This window comes from Anguilla rostrata, chromosome 10 (assembly GCF_018555375.3).
Source record: "Anguilla rostrata isolate EN2019 chromosome 10, ASM1855537v3, whole genome shotgun sequence".
NCBI classification, from domain to species: Eukaryota; Metazoa; Chordata; class Actinopteri; order Anguilliformes; family Anguillidae; genus Anguilla; species Anguilla rostrata.
This window is the reverse complement of record NC_057942.1, coordinates 15,092,483-15,112,390: the sequence shown is the minus strand read 5'-3', so window position 1 is coordinate 15,112,390 and position 19,908 is coordinate 15,092,483. Positions and strand designations below refer to the sequence as shown.

Here is a 19,908-nt window from a genome sequence, read left to right as displayed (position 1 = left end):
AAGCATACCATTTTAGTAATTTGAACCCTTGTCAAAACAGAAAAACACACATAGCGTGTCAGCATGTCATTCCTGCCAAGGCAGCGGACTGAAATTCCAACTCTTAACTGTACCCTGTCCTGGGCATCGAATATGTGTTCCAAGAACTTTTAAGGTTTTTGGATCAGTGCGTTCTCGACCCGGAAGTTTGCGCTCACGGGAATTGACATATTCACTTCCGGTGAGGAATAGCTGGAAAACAGCAGTCGGCGAGACATAGCTGGAGTAGGAGGAGGCCTGGAGCAAAGCGAGCCACTGTCGGGGGAATGGGTGACATTTGATCGGGGAAAAGGTGAGGTTGTCAATAAATTGTTTTAAAAAACCTTTATCGGAACACTGTAGTCAGTCGCTGACTCCCTTCGTGGAGGTTCTAAAAGCATGTATCGGTACCTTGTGGTCTCGCTATGAAATTGGCGGATTTTGGTGCCAGCTTGCTAGCAAAGCTAGCTTATATCGCACTACAGCAACGTTAGATGTTAGCCAGATTGCTAGCCAGCTGACTGCATCGGTCGAGTTTTATTGACCCAAAAATAAACGACTATTACAGATATCACATTGCGAATCTGCAGCAAGTTATCTCGCTGTCCAGTTTGCTTGTGAAGGAGCAGTCGTGTTGCAACTTTCGCTTGCTGTCGCGATGGTACATTAGCTAATGTTAGCTAGTTTGCTGGAATGGCTCGCGAGTACGCTAGCCGTTATCAAATGAAAGGGAAACATTTTTGGAGGAGCTAGTGCTAACGTTTGCTAGTTTTGTACTGATCCGTATAGCTAACATGAATATCTCAAATGTCATCGCATATGTGCGCGTTAGGTAGTAAGTTTGGGATTTCTGCAAACAATGGAAGATCTCTGATAAGATTTGTGAACTTGACAGAGAGCGGCTTACATGAACTTCATATTTTTGTGGGCGCGGGGAACCTCCTTTTAACGAAGAATACAACTTCACCAGCTAGCTGTACCACGTTACGTTTACGTGTTTTCTGGATAAATCAGTCTAACAATTAACTTATGTTTATGTCAGCGTTTTGACATGGCTTATACTTTTTTGCCAGCACAGATCTAGCAAGCTAGCTAGTTACCACGCTACAAGAAACAACTTGTCTTGACTTAACTTGCTACTAGTCTACTCACTTACCGTGATAGCTAAGTTAACTAGAATCTTAACCAGCTGCAAAATGGATTGCAAAAGTAAATTACGACCCTCGCCTTCATGCCCAGAGCTTATGAGATGGTTTTGGAATATATCGATACCTAACGTAAGTTACTAACATTTGCTAATGAAGTATCAATTATAGCAAAGATAACTAGGCTGTGTCGTTACAGCTGGCTAGCGTCGTTGGTCCGTGAGCAGTCGAGCAACTGAGTTTTTGATTTTGTGAGCAATTTGCTACCGTTCGTTTGCTAAACGTTACGACTTTGTGTGTGTGTTTACATGGGGAAAATGTGTATGTGTATATATATATATATATATATATATATATATATACGTGTGTGTGTGTGTGTGTGTGTGTATACACGTGTGTTTATGAAAACTATTTTGGTTGAATTGGCTCATTTGCACGTCGATAACCACGTATTGGATATTATCTTACTGGCCAGCAAAGACTGTCTGCCAACTGCAAGGTTTGTGTTTTCTGGATATGGCTTGCGTACTGGCTACATAATTACAACTGGTGTAGAAATGCATATCGAGTCAAATCGGCCTGTCACCAGTCTCAGTTGAAAAGTTGTATTTAGCTTCCTGCTAAGCAGAGGCATTGAGCATAACCGTCTACACTTCGCTTGCTAGCTGTGCACATTGTCCGTTTCAGTGACAGCTATGGATTAAAAAAAAAAAATCACATTGTAGTACTAACATAGCACAAGTAGCTATCGCCTGGTGCAAGTCTTGGGTGTATCAAGACAATTTCTGTTCGAATCACATTGTAGTACTAACATAGCACAAGTAGCTATCGCCTGGTGCAAGTCTTGGGTGTATCAAGACAATTTCCGTTCGATGCACCATTTTCTTAAAGGGTTGCTTTTGAAACTCAGGTCTGAGTTTCTCATTAAGCTTTTGGTTTCCATTTTAGATTTAACTCGAACTAAGTGGGGTGGTGTTTTTATTGTCACGTGGTTTGCCTTGATTCACCCGGGGGAGTTTAGGAAAGGACAGATATATATACATATATATGTGTGTGTGTGCGCGCGCATGTATATGTATATAATATTGTCAACACATACTTTTTATGATTAACTTTACAGGTTATGTCTAAAACAAGGTTTGGAGAAAAAAAAGTCATGATCCATATTGTATATTTTTGGTTATTGAGATTGAGAAAGAAATATGGTTGCTACATTTGCATGAATCTGGGATTTCGAAGTTGCAATCATATGAAATATTTTGGCGTTCTCAACGGGGTATGCCTGATTGGCACCCATGAGGGGCCAAATCATTATAAACGATACCAAGTACACAGTCTTCACAGTAGAAGGAATTGTTCTGCCAGAGACAGGCATGTCATATTTATACTTTCACTGCCTCACTGGCTTATGCTTCATCGTAGACCATATTGTGTCTTTTTCTTTAATGTATATTATGTATGTACCCTAACCCTTAACTGTGGGGAGATAGGAACAAGGTTGAAAGTTTTATATAGTTACCAATTAAAACCTGACAAGGTAGTACAAAGGGCATACGACTGGCTGTGAGCCACAGAGTCATTCAGTTCACCATAGTTCCAAGGGTAGGGTGCCAAGTCCCTAAATCACCTTCGTTGAAATCGGTTTCATTGACAGTGTTTGTGGTTTCTCCGTAGACTTCAGTTGCCTGCCAAGCAGCGCTTTGAACAGGTTACAGAGGCATTGTGATTGTTCAGAGAAAACCGCGCACGTTAATTATTATTCTTTTTTTTTTTTTTTTTGTAATGTTGACAGGGATTGAATCCATCGTGCCAGCGACACAACAACAAAAACCGAAAGCTGCAAAAGCCTGCGCAGTTTAATAGCGCAGGTTTTTATTTTCCCGGTCTCTCTTCCCCCCCCTTTCCACACGGCTTTGAAGGTGTTATTTTGTGGCATTGTTGGTTGCAGGCACGTCCCGCCCAGCCACTCCACAAATGTTTTCACCGCAGGCTTTGTCAGAGCACATACAGCCAAACCGATTAAGCCCCGTGCACGAGTAGGCATTATTGCCTTGCACCCATTAAACCCGCATTTTTATAGATATGGCTCCTTTAAGGGTATGTTGTAAAAGGACTTGGTTGGGAGCCTCTCCCTCTCTGAGGCAGCTTTGGCCATTGGCAGCACAATTGGAGAACGGGGGGGGGTGGTTGGAGGCTGTGTAGCGGTTTTAGTGTTTCAGTCGTGTTGTTTGTTGGGGGGGGGGGGCGTCAGATGCGAACTGAAACCGAAGCGCGCTAGGCGTCAGGCGGGGGACAGCTGAAGGGGTCGCTGTGTCGGTATCGTTTTGGCACGGCACCCCAACTTTTGGCCGGCCCAGTTTAAGTGCGGCCAAAGCAAAAAGAAGGGAATGCTTTGTGCATCGAGCTCAGTGCAAAATAAAAAAATTAAAAAAAGACCGGTAACAAAGTGCTATTTTTATCTGTACTGATTATACCAGGCAAATGCGTGGAGCATTGGTTTCCAGGCCAATTTGACGATGGCTGTTTTTAATTATCTTTTTCTTTTTCTTTTTTTTCTCCTTTTTGTAATTGTGCCACGATTCAGCTGAAGCGGTTTCATTATCGTCTCGCGCTCTGATGCGAAGCCACGGCTTGTCAGATCTGGCTCTCCAGCATTGCCAAACGTACCTCGTTTCAGCCCTGGCCAGGAAGAGAGGCATGCCCTTTCTGGTCGGGTCCTTTTGAAAATGGCGCACCCCTTTCATTTCTGTCCCCGAAGAGCGGGGCGCCCTTTTTCGGTTCGGGCCGTAGGAAAAAAGGCGCGCTCTTTCGCTCCGGGGCCTCCGCAGGCGCCGTGCCTTCTTTTTTTTTGGTTCGCGGCGTTCGGAACGCCCTTTTTCCGCTCGGCCCTTTGAAAGCCGCCGGGACGCGAGAGCTGCAGGTCGTTCCAGTTCTTAGACCGTGCAGCTGTCACAGGGTCACGGTTCGTTGGGTTTTTAAATTCGGCTTTTTTTTCCCCCCTTCCTGTTTTCTCTTCACTATACGTTTGTTTACCAAGGATTGCTTCAGAATACGACGAAAGCAGCCATTCTGATTAATCCAGTCCCATGTCTCTCTCCCTTTCTCTTTCGCATGAATGCGCACACACGGCAGCAGCCATTTTCCCTGCTGCATAGCTCTCGAAGCACCACGGCAGACCGCGCTGTTGAAATTGCGTCTCCTCCCTGCTTTTTTGCCTTGAGTGAGGGTCTGGGTCACCGCGAAGGCCGTTCTGAAGTACGGCGATGCCGTTGCGCTCCGGTTTCGCGGCCTGCCTCTTGCGCCATAACGCGTCTGGCTCAGAGACCCTTGCAATTTGTGGATTTAGTGGGGTTTTTTTTGAGTGTCCACATCATCCAGCGCTACCAGTTCTCAGCATTAATGCCTGAATGCGGTGAAAACCAAATGTATTCGATCCCTGTGTGAACTTAAACAAAAAATGCGGTTCGTTGACCTCCACACGCTGGTTTATGGCTGTATAAAAATTTGCAAGAGGCCGAGCCTGGCAGTTCTCCCCTCAGTACTCATTATCAAGAAGGCCAAGGCTACCGCGCTGATATCTGCCCGCTCATTAAATGGTAAGCGAATGGTTCATGAAGAAAACATTTATTTGGCCTGTGTTAATCTGAAGCCTCTGGCAGAAGCGCCCTCTGAAGCTACGAAGCTGCGAGACGCAGTGCTTATTAGCCAGACTGCTTCGCGGTAACTCGGGAGACCGTGTTTTGTGGTCAGCTGAAACCAGTGCTTTTACCGGTGGTGTAATCGGGCGAAGCTTGTCCCGAGGATAATCCCCTGTGTGAAATATGGAGATGGGTCTTGTTTTGTAATGGGACTTGTTTTTGCCTCCTCTGCTCCAGTGGCCCTTATCAGGTATGAGGGGGAAAGGCATGCTGGGGCATTCGGTGTCAAAGCGGCACTAATAACCTGCTCCATCTGCTGAGGGCGACAGGCTTGGACGCTCCAGTGCGATAACGACCCGGAGAGCATTTAGCCTAAGCCCTCTCCAGACCGCTGGCCAGTGGAACGTCTGCGGTTCACGTTCTTCAACGCAGCTAGGCGGAGGGCGGTCGACTCGACCCCCACGTGAACCCCCCTTCCCCCATTCACATTCTGTACCGAGGTACCCGTCTCTACCTGTAACCCTCTCTGCTTTCTCCCTATCTGAATACAGTGAGACGGCACACAAGGAGGGCAGGCGGTCTCTTCTTCTTTATAAAAACAGCACGAATGCGACTGGCTGTGCGGAGACTGTGCCTGACGGAAACGGTCACAGTTGTTCCTGAGAAGGTCCTGACAAAGCGAAGATGTCTCGGTCATCAGAGTCAGGGAGATGCACTTACGCACGATTGCAGGGGCAGCAAATTCTTCACGGTTTTTCTGCAGGAGGAAAAAGTGCTGTTTTGCGCAGTAGCAAGTGCTGTTGGCTCACGTAGTGTATGCAGTACAAAGTTATCACAATGGCATTTTCTTTGCTTGCATGTTTCGCCGAGTCTGATTGTCAAAGAGTTGGGTGCATTTTGAGGCCGCTGTGTGTATTATCTGCTCATTAACTTATGGTAATGTTACATCTTGTATGCATGTAAGCTGTTATGTAAAATTGATGCAGAGCCCTTAACTGTAGTTATGGGTAATTATTTTCCTTTGGTGGTACAGTAGTTTTTAGGATTAATCCCTGGGGATTGGAAAAGGGCTCTCGCCCCCCACCTTCCCACCATGTCCCGCACCCCACTCTTCAAACATAAGAAAATGTCGCCATTCTTTCTTTCGGGAAAGCGCTCTCCGGCTCTGCGGGCAGAAGAATGCGGCACGCTCCGTCGTCTCTCGCGGTCTCTCCCGCGGTGCTCTGCTTGTTTAGCAAATTCGGCGGGACTGGGGTTTTGCAAAATAGGCAAAAACGCCGCCCCTCGCGAAACGGCCGCCCTGCCCCGCTCTCCCTGCACCGCTCGCACCGCGTCTTCCCCCCCTTTCCTTTCACGCTACGCGTCACGGGCGGGGTTTCTGGGGCGCGAAAAACAAGTTTGCATTTCCACAGCAATGACTTTCTTGAGGCGTTCTTTGCAGTCCGTCGAGGACGGAATGTCCCCTCCTCCCCACCGTACATTTGTTGTTTTTCTTCCTCTCCGCTTTTGTTGTTTTGAGCCATTTTCCCCGTCTACGTGCATCCCAAACATGCAAACGCGCTCAGAGCCACGGGACAGCCTGCCAGACGCAGAGGAGAGAGAAACCCGGCGCCTCGTCGCGTCTTTAGGTTTCAAATGTGACCGTTTAGCGTTCGGTGCCTGTTTTGGGTTGTTTACGGTTTGCGCGACGGGGCGGCCGGTTACCTAATCGATGCCGAAAGGAATTTGACGTTGGGAGAAAAAACAATTCGGCGAAGTGGAAAATCCGCCGGACTGGTTTGGCAGAAAGCGGCGGTTTCTTTCTCTTCTGTCTGGGCTGTTTCGGAGAAGAGCGGAGCCTCTGTGTGTGGAAACGCTGGAATCCTTGAGATAATTGCACAACTGTCCGGTGGGTGGTAACACTGGACCCGGACAGGCTATGTTGGTGCGGGGGGGGGGAATTGCATTCAGAGAATTGCAGGCTGTTCACCTCTGAAGCCTGGGCTGGGGCCAGGGCTATGGGGGGGGGGGGCAATCGGCACATGCTAAAACCACCCGGACTAGAATCCAGGAATCCTCCGCCCCTTAGGAGAGGGAGAGCGGGGAAAGCGTTTCTTGTAAAAAAGTGATTCTCCTGCCAAACTGGTTTACTCCCACTCTGTGCTAACACCCTAGGACTGTGACCTCAGACATGTGCAGCGAGAGAAACGGTTACGTTTCTGAACCGCGGAACAGTTCAGGCTTCTTCGCCAGGCCCAACAACAAACTGAGGATTTGCCTCCCGGGTGTAAATAACAGCCCTAATATGTAGCAGTTTGAGTTCTGCACAGTGTTTACTAGAAGCAGGTTGTTGCCTTTCCTTGGTAGAAGCCAGCTGGTGGTGGTGTGCAGATGGGGTGGTGAAGCCTGGACTGGCTCAATCCCCTATACATTAGGAGTGTATTTGCATCTCTACACTAGGGCTTTCTAAAAAAACGTTAGCAGTTTGAAGTAGCCTAATTTTTTTTTCCAAGTTTGAATCATTAAGGTCCCATGTTTGGTGTGGGGATGATAAGATCTGGTTGTGTGCAAAGCAACGTTGAGGCATGCTAACAGTTTAAAATAAACCCACAACAGTGTCTCAGCGATGTAATTCGCCATGAACCAAAAAACGTTCTTCCCTCGACAAGTTGACGGTCTCGTTCTCCTCGGCAAGAATGTGCAGCGATGCGTCTCCAGCACGATGGACAATTGGACATCTGTCGTAACTCGGCCAGCAGGAATTGAGCAAATCTTTCCACGAAAAAAAGTTTCCGTTCTGCAGCTTTCGGTGAGATTGGATGTTGGAACAAGTTAAAAAATTGGTGAAATGTGCAATTGTGTAGTGCTGGCATGTCAGCCTTTTTCAGTTTGTTGTCTGTGATATGTTTTTGTGGAGAAATGAACAGGGATTTTCCCCCTATTAGCCTAACTATCGCAGCCATCAGAGTAGTCAGCCTTGAATAGTTGTGTCTATGCTTCTGTTAGCCCACTCTCTCTTGTGCCCTGGCCCCATACGGTTGCTTGCTGTGACTTGGCTACTTAAATTCTTATTTGATTATTTTATAATTCACGGTTATCACATCATAAATATAGTCTAAGAGGATTATGCACTCATTTATTACCAATGTTGGGGAGTTACTAGCTACTTCACAATGAAGGATGTTAAACTGTCAGTGATGGAGAATGTACTGGTTACAGGTGCTTCACTTAGGCTATTGATTTTCAAACCAGAGACTTTTAGCTAAGATTTCTGACTTAGTGGGCTCCATAATGTATGGGGTAGTCTTTTTTTTCTTGATTTGGCTCTACTCCACAATTTAGGAAATAAAAAATGTGGTTGAAGTGCAGATTCTCAGCTTTTATTGCAGGGTATTTTTGTACATGGTGCAAGTACAGCACTTTTTATACATATTCTCCCCATTTCAGAGGGGCGACATAGCTCAGGAGGTAAGACCGATTGTCTGGCAGTCGGAGGGTTGCCGGTTCAAACCCCGCCATGGGCGTGTCGAAGGGTCCTTGAGCAAGACACCTAACCCCTAACCACTAACTGCTCTGGCGAATGAGAGGCATCAATTGTAAAGCGCTTTGGATAAAAGCGCTATATAAATGCAGTCCATTTACCATTTCAGGGCACCAGTAGCAGCATTTCATGGTCTTTTTATAAGGAATGAATGTATTAATTTCTGCATGCACTTCGTGTTCTTATGTGAAGCACGGTCATGGAAGTAGCCTACATCTAATGGTGTTTAAAAGTTACTCTTATCATGTTTACATAGCCTACTAATTGCATACTTATTGATGGTAAAATCAGAAAAAAAGTGATTTGGTAACATGCAACAAAAAAAGTGAAAATCATTTGAGGAAAAACAGATTTTATGAGGCGCTACATCTTTCATTGCTTAATACATTGCTTAATAATTGCTTAATAAATGTCAAGCCCGGGCAAATTACATTGCTGAGCCAACATTTATTTGCTGGGTTCATTAGTTGAAGCTGCTGGTCAGATTGTTAGTTAAGATAATTGCATGATTTTATGAACAGCACTTAATACAGTGGTGGACCTACTACTGCACAATATGCAACAAAAAACATTACATTTTGAACAGTGTTGTCAGTGTCCTGTTGCATTATACTGCTCCCTTGTTGTGGACGATGACGCTTGGGCCTGTAACAGATTAAAGGGGGTGTCACTGCGTATTATTATACATATCTGGCCTGAGCAATATACTTCTGCAGATGATATTTCCCTGTTCGAATTCATGCCGTTTTAGAAGTTTAAATTCGAACTCCGCTTCATGCCCATGTTGACAGCCCTGCTCTGTACCGTTAGCTGCATGCCTTCAGGACAGCAGCCAGCAGCGCGCTGGAGCCAGGCCAGCGTCCCCCACCCCTCTGCGCTCCCAGGAGGCCGCTGAGCATGCTCAGAACGCCGACGGAGTTTGGCAGCGTCCGGGAGGCAGCTCTGGAACCCGGAGTTCATTTCTGTATCTGTGTAATGATTCTGGCGCAGAGAGCTTGCCCCATCCTTTAATGGAGCGGGGTCTTTAGGCAGCGCTGTATTGGGTGAGGTGGGCGTAGGCGATGTAGAGAGGCCATAATCATTCCCCCCCCCCTCCCCTCCAGAGCCTCTTTTCCAGCCAGCAATTTTTTTATGGTTGTCGCCTCCACCAGCCGCCAAGTTTCCCTCCCCCCCCTCGCGAATACACTTTCACTTAGCCTCTCTCACACTGTCCGTCTCAGGGTCTATCACGCATTCTCTTTTACTCCCTTTCTCCAGCTGTCTTTCTTTAAGTTATTCTCTCCTCTCTCTCTCCCTCTTTCCATCCCCCTCTTTCCCTCCATCTTTCTCTCTCTCTATCTCTCCCTCTCTCTCTCTCTCCCCCTGTCTTGCCAGGACGTGGGCATATGGGTTAGGGACAGGTGCCTTGGCAGGCTCTGGCAATTGGAGAAAGTGTTTATGTTCCCAAACTGCTGACTGAGTCCCAGTGCAGAGGATCCTGCTGAATCGCCGGAGAGCTGAGGGAGGGCGGGAGGGAAGGAGGGAGCGGAAAAAAAAAAGAAGAGAAAGTAAAGCGGGGAAGGGAGCGGCTTTCTCTTCCTTTATTCCCGTTTACAACAATCCCGTTTGCTCCTTTGATCCAGCACTTTGAACGTTTTGCCTTTACTTTCCCGGTGCTTGGATTGCTTTGTGGTATTTTATTTACCACAAAGCAATAACCGTGAGCCCTTTCAAAACCCTGAGGTTAAGCAAGTTTGCCCGCTGCCAGTGCTGCAGTGTTTGCACCATCTCGCATGCACACGCAGCTCTGACCAGCGTACAGCCCCGCCCCTGTCCCTCCACCCTCCCAGCTCAATGGTGCCTGCTCCCGGCTAATGCACTAGCGTTACTAGCGAGCGCGGGTCAGAGGAGGACGCCGTCCCGTGCCGTGCCATAGCGCACCATGCCCTTTGCGTATAAATTAGACTTGGTGCAGTGCGGCACGGGCGCGCAGCCTTGGCTCAGCGTGGCGCGGCCAGCTCGCGGCCGCGCGCGCACGTACGCGGATACGCGTCTGTTTACGTCCGCTCGTTTGTTCGGCTGCGGCTACGCCCGCGCGTATGTATGGAATGTGCACACGTACAGCACTCTCATGAATTATTCACGCCTTTGATAAAGATGAGCGGTATGGCTGCATAAATTAAACAATATATAGGTAATGAGCTACAGTGTATGCTGGAAAAAATAATATTCTTTTATGCTAGTATGTATATTTCTTCTCAGAAAGATGTGATGCGCATATTCACACCCCTGATAATTATTGTCAGGAAAGTTGAACCAAAAGAAATTTACATGAACATGCCGCTTCATCTGCATAAATCTGCATTAACATGGTGAATTAATCTCAATCTTGTTGCCTCCCATGACTATCCTGTAACGTTAGGGTATAAAAATAAAGATAAAACGCATGTAAAATGCATGTGCCATCAATCACCATGGGGAAAGGCACAGGTTTGATGACCTTGACAACAACCCCTAAAAAACTTAAAGATTCTGCTTTTCACTTTTGGGTCAGTAATGAAGAGTTTTGAAACCAGTGGAACCGTGGTAATCCTGTCTGGTGGAGGACGGGCGTGCGTTTTGCCTCCTCTCGCAGTGAGACAGATGGGTCGGGAGGCAGAGAAGAATTCCGGGGGCCGCAGCCGGAGATCGGTCGGCTCGCATCTTGCTGCAAGACGCATCGGTCGCATCCTGGGGACGCAGTCGGTCTCCAAATCGGCCATCGGACGCCGCCGCCTCCCCGCCAGCCCCGCCCCGGGAAAAAAAAGCCTCCGTTGCGCAATTAACAGAGAGGAGCATCTGGAGTTGGCTAAACGGCGTGGGGACTTCGATTAGGACCAGGTGTTACGGTCACACGAGACCGAAGCGGGGCTTTTTAGCCACAGCAGCAGCGGCCGGTTTGCCATCGGAAGGAGGTTGCTTTTGTTTTCGAGGACTGTCACGCCTACGGTGAAATATGGCGGTGGAACTTTGATGCTTTGTTTTGTTTGGGGTTGTTGTTCTGCATCTGCTGGCCCTGGGGCCATTGTTAAGGTTAATGGAATGCTGAACTCCCAACAAATACTAAGACGTTTTGGCCAGAAAAACTGGTCTCCACTGCCAACAAGCTCAAACTTGGCTGAATATTGGTCTTGCAGGCATACCTCAGAGTCAACCAAGAAATGGTGAACTGACCACAGAATTATCATTTGCAATGGTCATTTCAGTCCCCAGTCTTAAACCCGATTATAAAATTAGTGGTTTTGATTGAAGAAGGCATTTGGTTCACGACTGCAGACTAAAAGATCTGAAGAATCTTGAAAGATTTTATATGGACTCCCCATATGTTGATGAATCTTATAAAATGATTTAGCAGACAACATTGTAGTGTTATGCTTACGAAGAGAGCGTGCTCAAAGTGCTGATGACATTCGTGACACTTTTTTTGTGGAAATGAATGCATTATTGGAGGGGGTTGGGGACGGGGGCGGGGGGAGTGCCTCATCTGGCTGACTCTATTGAACCATCGTTAAAGTTAACTATTTTCCACATGTTTGAGAATTCAAATATGGCTCAGTGCATGTTATTTTATATATTTTATGTTTTGTTCAGCTAAATCTAGGGTGTAAATAATTGTGCAGGGTTCTAGATAGGGCATGCCTTTGTGAAATGTCTTTTTTTTTTTTTTCCGGGGGGGGGGCTACACGTTCATGCGACACATTCATGCTGTAGGGATTTTCACTTCAGATTCAACATCTGCCTGTATTTATTTCTTGCTGTAGGCAGGTTGCTTTTAATTGAAGTCCCTTTGATTTACATTACGTGGGACGTGCTCTTATGTGTTGTGCTCATGTGCCCTCTCGGCTGTTCGGGAGGTAAGAGCTTTGATTGGTCAACACCCCACGCTCTCCTTGAATCATCTCAAGACACGGACGGCCTATGCAGTAACCCTTCATTTCCGCCTTGTCCCTCCCATCCTTAAATTGCAGTGAACTTAGCCAGCCGTGGTATGAAACTTATCTAAAATGTGCTTTGCTGACCAGCGTCTCAAACGAGTCCAAAATACCTGGTGTTACGGGGGAAACCTTTACATGCAAAGTAAGGATCGACTGAGGTCTAGAAAGTGTCAAACTAGATACGTTGCTTGCCTGTGGTAACACTGATGTTGTCCAAGGGAATTTTGCAGTGCTTTTGTAGATAACCACAAATCGCTGCTGTTGGTGAAAACATTTAGTTGAACCCCAGGTAGGTAGGTTTTTTACTGAATATTGAATTATTGGATATCCTTTTTTGCCCAACATTTTCTTCCATTTTTGAAGGTCCCATTACAATTTTAAGCTACTGACTCAAGACCCTTGTCCAATGACCCTGCATGTACTGCTAGGTGCTTGTTGTTTTGTACAGTCAATCATCTGAGCTCCACAGCTTTTGCATCACAAGACTGCACATACTGCACATAATGGCTGAGGTAGACCACAGGCACCCCATCCCCCAGAATGTGGGGTGTTTATGCATGGTGAGGAGCAGAATACCCTGCTGGGCAACCCTCGCTCCCGGGTGAGGTTATGGCCGGCCCGGTCACCTCATGGGACCTCCCCAGCCAGTGTTTGCACTGACACAGCTAGGGTACGATTCTGGGTCCCTTGAGGGTTGGTGGTGATCCTGATTTTGCTGGGGGAGGAGTCAGCCTAAATCGAATCAGTGAAGATTTGAAGTGGTACTTTTGGTTTTGTTAAATTGTAGCTTTTCTGAAGGAAGTGTCAATCATAGACTCAAAGACACTGAGGTTCTTCTGAGGTTACTGAGGTTAATTTTTGATTCCAAACTTGGACTTGCCGTTTGTTACCTGTCATTCATGTCCATTAGCACCCATGTGGACTTCACATTCAGTACCGTAGCTTTTTCATAATGAAATGTAAAGTTGGCGTGTGGTCACATGCTGAGGAGGTGTACTGACCCCAGGCTGAGCGCTAATGGCCGTTGTTTGTCCTCTCCCGCAGGCTGTCAGCGAAAAGGAGCGACGCACTGGAGACATGGATGACAGCAGCTACATCGAGTTCGACGTGCCCGAGTTCAGCAGCGGCGTGCTGAGCCAGCTGAACGAGCTGCGGCTCCAGGGCAAGCTGTGCGACATCGTGGTGCACATCCAGGGCCGGCCCTTCCGCGCCCACAAGGCCGTGCTGGCCGCCAGCTCGCCCTACTTCCGCGACCACTCGGCGCTCAGCACCATGAGCGGCCTCTCCATCTCCGTCATCAAGAGCCCCGAGGTGTTCGAGCAGCTGCTGGCCTTCTGCTACACGGGCCGCATGTCCCTGCAGCTCAGGGACGTCATCGGCTTCCTCACGGCCGCCAGCTTCCTGCAGATGCAGGCCGTCATCGACAAGTGCACCCAGATCCTGGAGGGCATCCACTCCAAGATCAGCCTGCCCCCCGGAGGCAGCCCGGGGAAGGACGGCGCCCAGGCCAGCCGCAACGGCGTGAAGGACGGCAGCCTCTTCGTCAACCCCACGCAGATCTCGCCGCCGTACTTCTCCCGGCAGGCGGTGCTGACGGCGGCGGGGGGCGGGGGCGGGGGCGGGGCGGAGGCGGGGAAGGGCCTCCGCGTGGCGGGCTTGCGCGCGGCCGAGGAGGGCCAGTCGGACCGCGGGAGCAGCGACGGCGTCTCGGAGCAGGAGGCGGCGGCCGAGGGCGAGCAGGAGCAGGTGGAGCTGATCGGGCAGGACGGGCAGGTGACGGACGTGCGGGTGAAGCTGGAGAAGGCCGAGCGGCCCAGCTGCTCGGACAGCTCGTCGGCGGGCGACGACGGCTACCACACGGAGCTGGTGGACGGCGAGCAGGTGCTGGCGGTGAGCGTGGGCTCCTACGGGCCCGTCATCCAGCCGGCCGGCTACGCCTACCCGGGCCTGGCCTCGCCCTGCTTCGTCAGCCTGAGCAGCTCCAGCCCCTCCCGCTCCATGCTCAGCGGCTACCGCGGCGGGCGGGGCCGCCTCAAGCGCCCCACGGCCGTCACGCCCGACGCCCTGAGCCACGGCGCCAAGGCCAGCAAGGAGGACGGGGACCTGGCGCCCGGCGGCGGCGGCGGCGGCCCCGGGTTCGAGAACGACGTGCGGGAGCGCAACCTGCGCGGGCAGTGGTACCCCTACAACGAGCGCCTCATCTGCATCTACTGCGGCAAGTCCTTCAACCAGAAGGGCAGCCTGGACCGCCACATGCGCCTGCACATGGGCATCACGCCCTTCGTCTGCAAGTTCTGCGGCAAGAAGTACACGCGCAAGGACCAGCTGGAGTACCACATCCGCGGCCACACGGACAACAAGCCCTTCCACTGCCAGATCTGCGGCAAGTGCTTCCCCTTCCAGGGCACGCTCAACCAGCACCTGCGCAAGAAGCACATGGGCTCGGCCGACGGCAGCGGCGCCGGCCACGCCGACTCGCCCGAGCGGGCCGAGGGGCCCGGGGGCCCGCGGGAGCCCGAGGACGGCGCCGCCGCCCCCTACGCGGAGGAGGCCCCCGGCCAGGACAACGGCGAGGAGGGCGCCCGGTGCAGTCCGGAGGAGGCGCACGCGTCCCGGTGCGATTTTTAGGGCCCCGCCCACGACCCCTCCTCCTCCTCCTCCTCCTCCTCCCTCGTTTTCACGTTTTTTTGTCCATCGATTGAAAAAGCTTTAAGATGCGTCCTCCTCTTTTTTTTTTTGTTTTTTTTTTTGTTTAAATGGTTTCTTTCGGAAGAACGGCATTTCGCTGTCGTCCGGATCGGGTCACGTCGTCACCCTCAGTGTAACGTTGGGGGTTTTCTCCCCCCCCCCTTCGTTCTCCATAATTGTGAAAATGTTTTCTCAAGAAAAACGAAAAAAAAGAAAAAACAAGAACGAGAAAAGGGTGCTTTTAAAAAGTAGATTCTCTCAAAGGGAAGGTGGATTTTTTTTTTTTGGAGTATTATGTCCGGGTGGCCACAATAATCAAGGCCTCCCTTTTTGGTTTTGTGTGTTTCCTGTTTGTTTTTTTTTTGTTTTTTTTTATCTTGCTATGTTTTAAACGTATTTACAAGAGTAATATAGGCATGTTGCAATAAGAATATTAATAATGTGAAATTTCATATAACAGATCCTTGTCATATCACATCCCTACCTGACCTGTTTTTTGCACATACGGCCGTTGTAGAGAGATTTTTAAAAAAGGTCGCTTTCTCACAAGGAATGGTTTTCTGCCAGTGCAAAGGTTTGAGTGGCATATCAATACCTCATGATACAAACACTTACTCATAACGAACAGTATTTAGCTTTTTTTATTGACAAAAAAGCCTCTTGGGTTCTACCTCATACACAGGAACCCAAATACGAAGTTAAAACGTTTAGTTTTTTTTAAATCTTCGTTTTGTTTCGGGGTTTATGCGTTTCAGCTATGAACCCTATACAAAAACACTTACACATCACCAAGCCTAGATACGTCAGTGAAATATTCCTTGCTGTTTGCGTGAACTAGGGACTTTTTAACGTCCGGAGCTTCCGGAGGTAAATCTGGAATCGATGTAGTCGTCGTCGGCAAGCGCGCATGCTTTGATTTTTTAGCGAGTTAATTCGGCGGACGGCTCACGGAGAATAAGATTCGAAGCCTGTCGTTCAGTGACGAGAAAAATCAGCGAGCAACACGCTTTAACACAATGCTCTTTTCATTTGCCTCCGCATAGCGGGTTCTTGGAAAAAATCATGAAATACCTTATTTTTTTTGACGTGTTGACAGAGGGCGGGGGAGTCGCGTTTAATCAACTTGCCCGAGATTATTCTTTTCAGAAGCGTAAATGTAGAATGTAGCGAGGGCAAGTGAGGTGAGGTTTGTTGCAAAATCTCACTGCATGTTTCAGCAAGCAATTGTCCTTCAAGGAGAAATTGTGTCAAAATATTTAATTTGTATAATTAATGTAATCTAATAGAGATGACCACATGTACAACCTATATTTTTATGGAAATATATATTAAATTATATACATGTATAGTACATAGGGTTATATGTTATAGGCCCCATCTTTTTCACAAAGAGTTTTTTTCTTTTTGAAGCAGCAGCAGCAGTTCAGGCTAGATGGGTTTTCCTGTCAGCTTCAAATTTTCAAAGTTAAATGACGGATTTAGCTTTGCTCCACACATCTCCTGTTGGAAATGAGGAATCCAGCAGTCGTGTTTGTCAGTTACTTGTACAAGTGTATAATATTTTTACAAGTGCAATGTTGTTTGATGCCAAAGTGGATGTTGAGGGTTCCTGCACTTAGTTAAAATGAATTGTGGTGCTGCATATAGGCTACCAGAGAACGAGGAGAAAAAACTAAATTAGTCAGTCATTATATGTTGTGCCTAGATTCCCTTGTTAGTGCCAGTTTCACCAGCTAGTGGTAAAACACACTCTTGTTACTTTGTGGCAGCCTTTTTGATGGCGAGCGAGTTTTAAGAAAATGAAAGCGAGACAAAGAAATCAAAAACTACGCCAAAAACGCACCTAGGGAAACTTGCCTGTTGTATTGGCACCTAGGGAAACTTGCCTGTTGTATTGAAGTAATCTTTCTGCCTGTGGTCTTTAAAGTAAATGCAGTAAGGAAGAAGGTAGTAGAATAAAATAAGGCAGTTAAGTTGCATTTCCACAGGCTCATCAGTGTTAGAGACGGTCAGGAAACGGTGAGCTGGCTTGTGTTTGCTTTGTGCATCTCTGCTCAGCTGTGTGGTCTTGCTGACAGTTCTCATTGGAAGTCTTACATGGGACATTTTAACCCCTGAAAATGTCACCGTTATATAGTCAGAATGACGGCACCTTAATTTTCCCCCAGCGATGGAGCCAAATGTTCATTTAAGGCCTGTGTCTTTTATGATATTGACCGTTTATATGCAGTGCAGTCTAAGTATTTGAAAAGTGATGCAATTTTTGTTTTGGCTCTGTACTCCAACACATTGGATTTGTATTGAAGCGATGAATGTGAGATTAATGTGCAAACTGTCAGCTTTAATTTGAGGGTATTTACGTCCATATTCAGTGATCTATGTACACAAGACCCTTTTTATACATAGACATATTTTAGGGGACCAAAATTAATTAGTATGAACGCGCATACACACACAAAATGTGTACCTGAAAATGTCCCTCTTTCTTAGAGAGGAAAGCAGACTAGGATGGGGCTTAAAGTATATGGTTGTACATGTGGTTTGTCAATTGTCATATGAGAATTTTCATTGTAAATCATAGATTTATGTAAGAAGCTGGCATGCGTTTATACAGTGAGTTAGATTGTAGCTCTTGACCACAGTTCTTCTTTTAAGCGCTTCTCTGCAACGCAGTCGGCTCAGTCCAACTGGCTTTGATCTGTGGATATAAATAAACCACTTAAAATATGCAAACGGGAACGACAAACAACAGAAATTCTCAGAATGCGGCCATTTGCTTTCTGTTTGTGTACCAAGTGGTTTTTATTCTGACTTTGATGGGGGTTCGTCAGGTAACTTCTGTTACTCCCATTTTAATTGCACCCATAGGAATGCGCTAGCACGCGGCGGGCTTGTAGTCATTTTGGCTGGGATTGAATTGGCAGGACTAATCGTGAGGTGGAAAAGGATCGGCTGTTCTGAACAGAGCCGGAGATCCAAAGTATTAGTGCACTTTTTGAGTGGAAATGTCAGCGAGCCGAAAGCAGGCATCCGAAGGCAAACCCACGCAGGATTCGCCTGGCTGTTCCGCCGGAGAATGCTGGTGTTTTTGAAATTTAGTCTTTGAAACCGGCCCCACCCGTGCTCTCTCTTTGTTGAAAATGAAAATGAAACCCAAATCTGCATGTTGGTTCATTCTTGAGCGGAGGGCCGGGCAGGCTTTTCGAGGGCAGGCCATGATTGGTGGTGCTGAGCTTGCTGGTTCCGCCTCTCTGATGGACGATCTAGTTGGCCTGTATTATTGGACGATGTGCCCGTCATTGGACTCTTCAGCAGTTTCATTACAAAGAAACTTAACACAATTGCCCGTGATGCCGGCTTTACTTTCCAGCACCTTGCATCCAGAGCAAATCTTAGTGCCATTCAATGATAGCAGGTGAGAGCCCGCGTGAAACTAGGAGGCGTCAGCTTTTCCTGGGTGGTGACACAGGCCGTGGTGCACTGTGGGAAATGTAGGCCAGTACCGTAAGACTGGCGAGTCCCTGTGGGCTCTAAACGCCTGCCAGTGAGCGGGGCCACCCTGCTGTCCGACTCGGTACGCCAGCCATATGAAACCCGCCCAGATGTTCTTTACGTGCGGCTGCCAGCGCATAGCAACCTGCCAGACCCGAGCCATCTGGAGGAACAGATCTGTTCTGGGGCCCTGTGGCCCGAGAGGGGTGGAATTAATGGTCAGAGAGACCCTCCCGCCCCACCCACGCCCAGCCCTTTCCCGAATACCCTCTGAAGCCCCCTTGACATTGAAGATCCAGGTTTGGGTAGACAGGAGCGATGACCACTGCATTTCGAGAGTAATTCTGTGAACACAAAAGCACTTAAACGTATGTCTCTTTCCAAGAGTAGATTGCTGTACCCCTTGTAGGAATATGGTGCCACTTAAAAAACGTTCTAGTTCCTTCCAAACCATGACCAGCTGTCCTGAGAAGAACAGTTTTTTTTTGTTTGTTTTGTTATGATTTCATTCTTCCACTTGGTGCTTTTCATTTTGTATTTTTTTGTTTTTTCATCGCGTGTGCATTATTTTGTAAAGCTTAGGTCACTACAACAGTAGGTCTGTGAATTCTCACCACAACAGTACATCATTTTTTAAAACTTGTTTTTCCATACTCATCAAATGCCATGAAAATGGTTCCGTTTACAACCAGCAAGGATACTTCAGCTAGCTTTTGAATTCTTACTAAATTGTCTTACTGTTCTAGTTTGACGTGTTGATTATACGGATTTCTGTGTGATCCATGATGATTGCCCTGTTTTTCTTTGTTCGTCAACGCAGCATGCGCTTCACCATTAAGCTCATCCCCAAAAAAAAGTGCAGAATAAGCTGTCTTATTTATAATCAGGCCTTTTCGTTTGCAGTCAGACATTTGTTTTCCTTCTCGTTACCTGATGCAGCGAGCGCGTCGGAGGCAGATTGTACAGAAACCGCTATTTCCAAAGTTTGGGCCGGGATGTTGTTTGGCGCACAGTGCAAGTTTGGGACCGCTTCGCATAATTTGCTTTAAATAAGCTCTCAATAAGTTGATGCCTCTTCGGTACGCCAGCTAGTGTGCTGGGGGGAGGGGGGGTGGGGCGGGGCCTTGTCCCAATGTAAAATCCTGCTCTCGGTGACATCGCTTACTACCTGTGACCAGTGAGCCGTTGCCTGAGGGGAGCTGTGTTGCGGGACAGATGGCTGAGCCTGGGGTGCTGGCTGTGCTTCTGAAGGCCCTTCTCTCTCTCTCTCTCCCTCCATGTTTGGGTGAGCAGAGGTGGAAATTCCAGGTTCAGAAAGTGAAAGTCCTCCCCGGTATTTTGTTCCAACCACCTGGATTTGCTAAGTGGCACGATCCTTCAGCCCGGGAGGTAGAAGTAAAATCAGCCGACTTGAATTCAGGGGTGGAAGAAACACACGGCAGGACTTCTGGACT

At 48.0% G+C, this 19,908-nt stretch overlaps 1 protein-coding gene across 1 annotated transcript; it reads left to right on the top strand.

The window, feature by feature from the left end:
• Positions 1–203: 203 nt before the first annotated feature.
• On the top strand, positions 204–19,496 carry zbtb34 (zinc finger and BTB domain containing 34). The gene is made up of 2 exons (XM_064354385.1): positions 204–331; positions 13,319–19,496. Exon 2 carries the CDS (start codon positions 13,352–13,354, stop codon positions 14,900–14,902), a length of 1,551 nt encoding a protein of 516 aa, XP_064210455.1. The 5' UTR covers positions 204–331; positions 13,319–13,351; the 3' UTR covers positions 14,903–19,496.
• The last annotated feature ends 412 nt before the right edge of the window (positions 19,497–19,908 follow it).

What these genes read in the sequence shown, in the direction of transcription:
- zbtb34 (XM_064354385.1), top strand. Translation starts at nt 13,352, where the DNA reads ATGGATGACAGCAGCTACATCGAGTTCGACGTGCCCGAGTTCAGCAGC.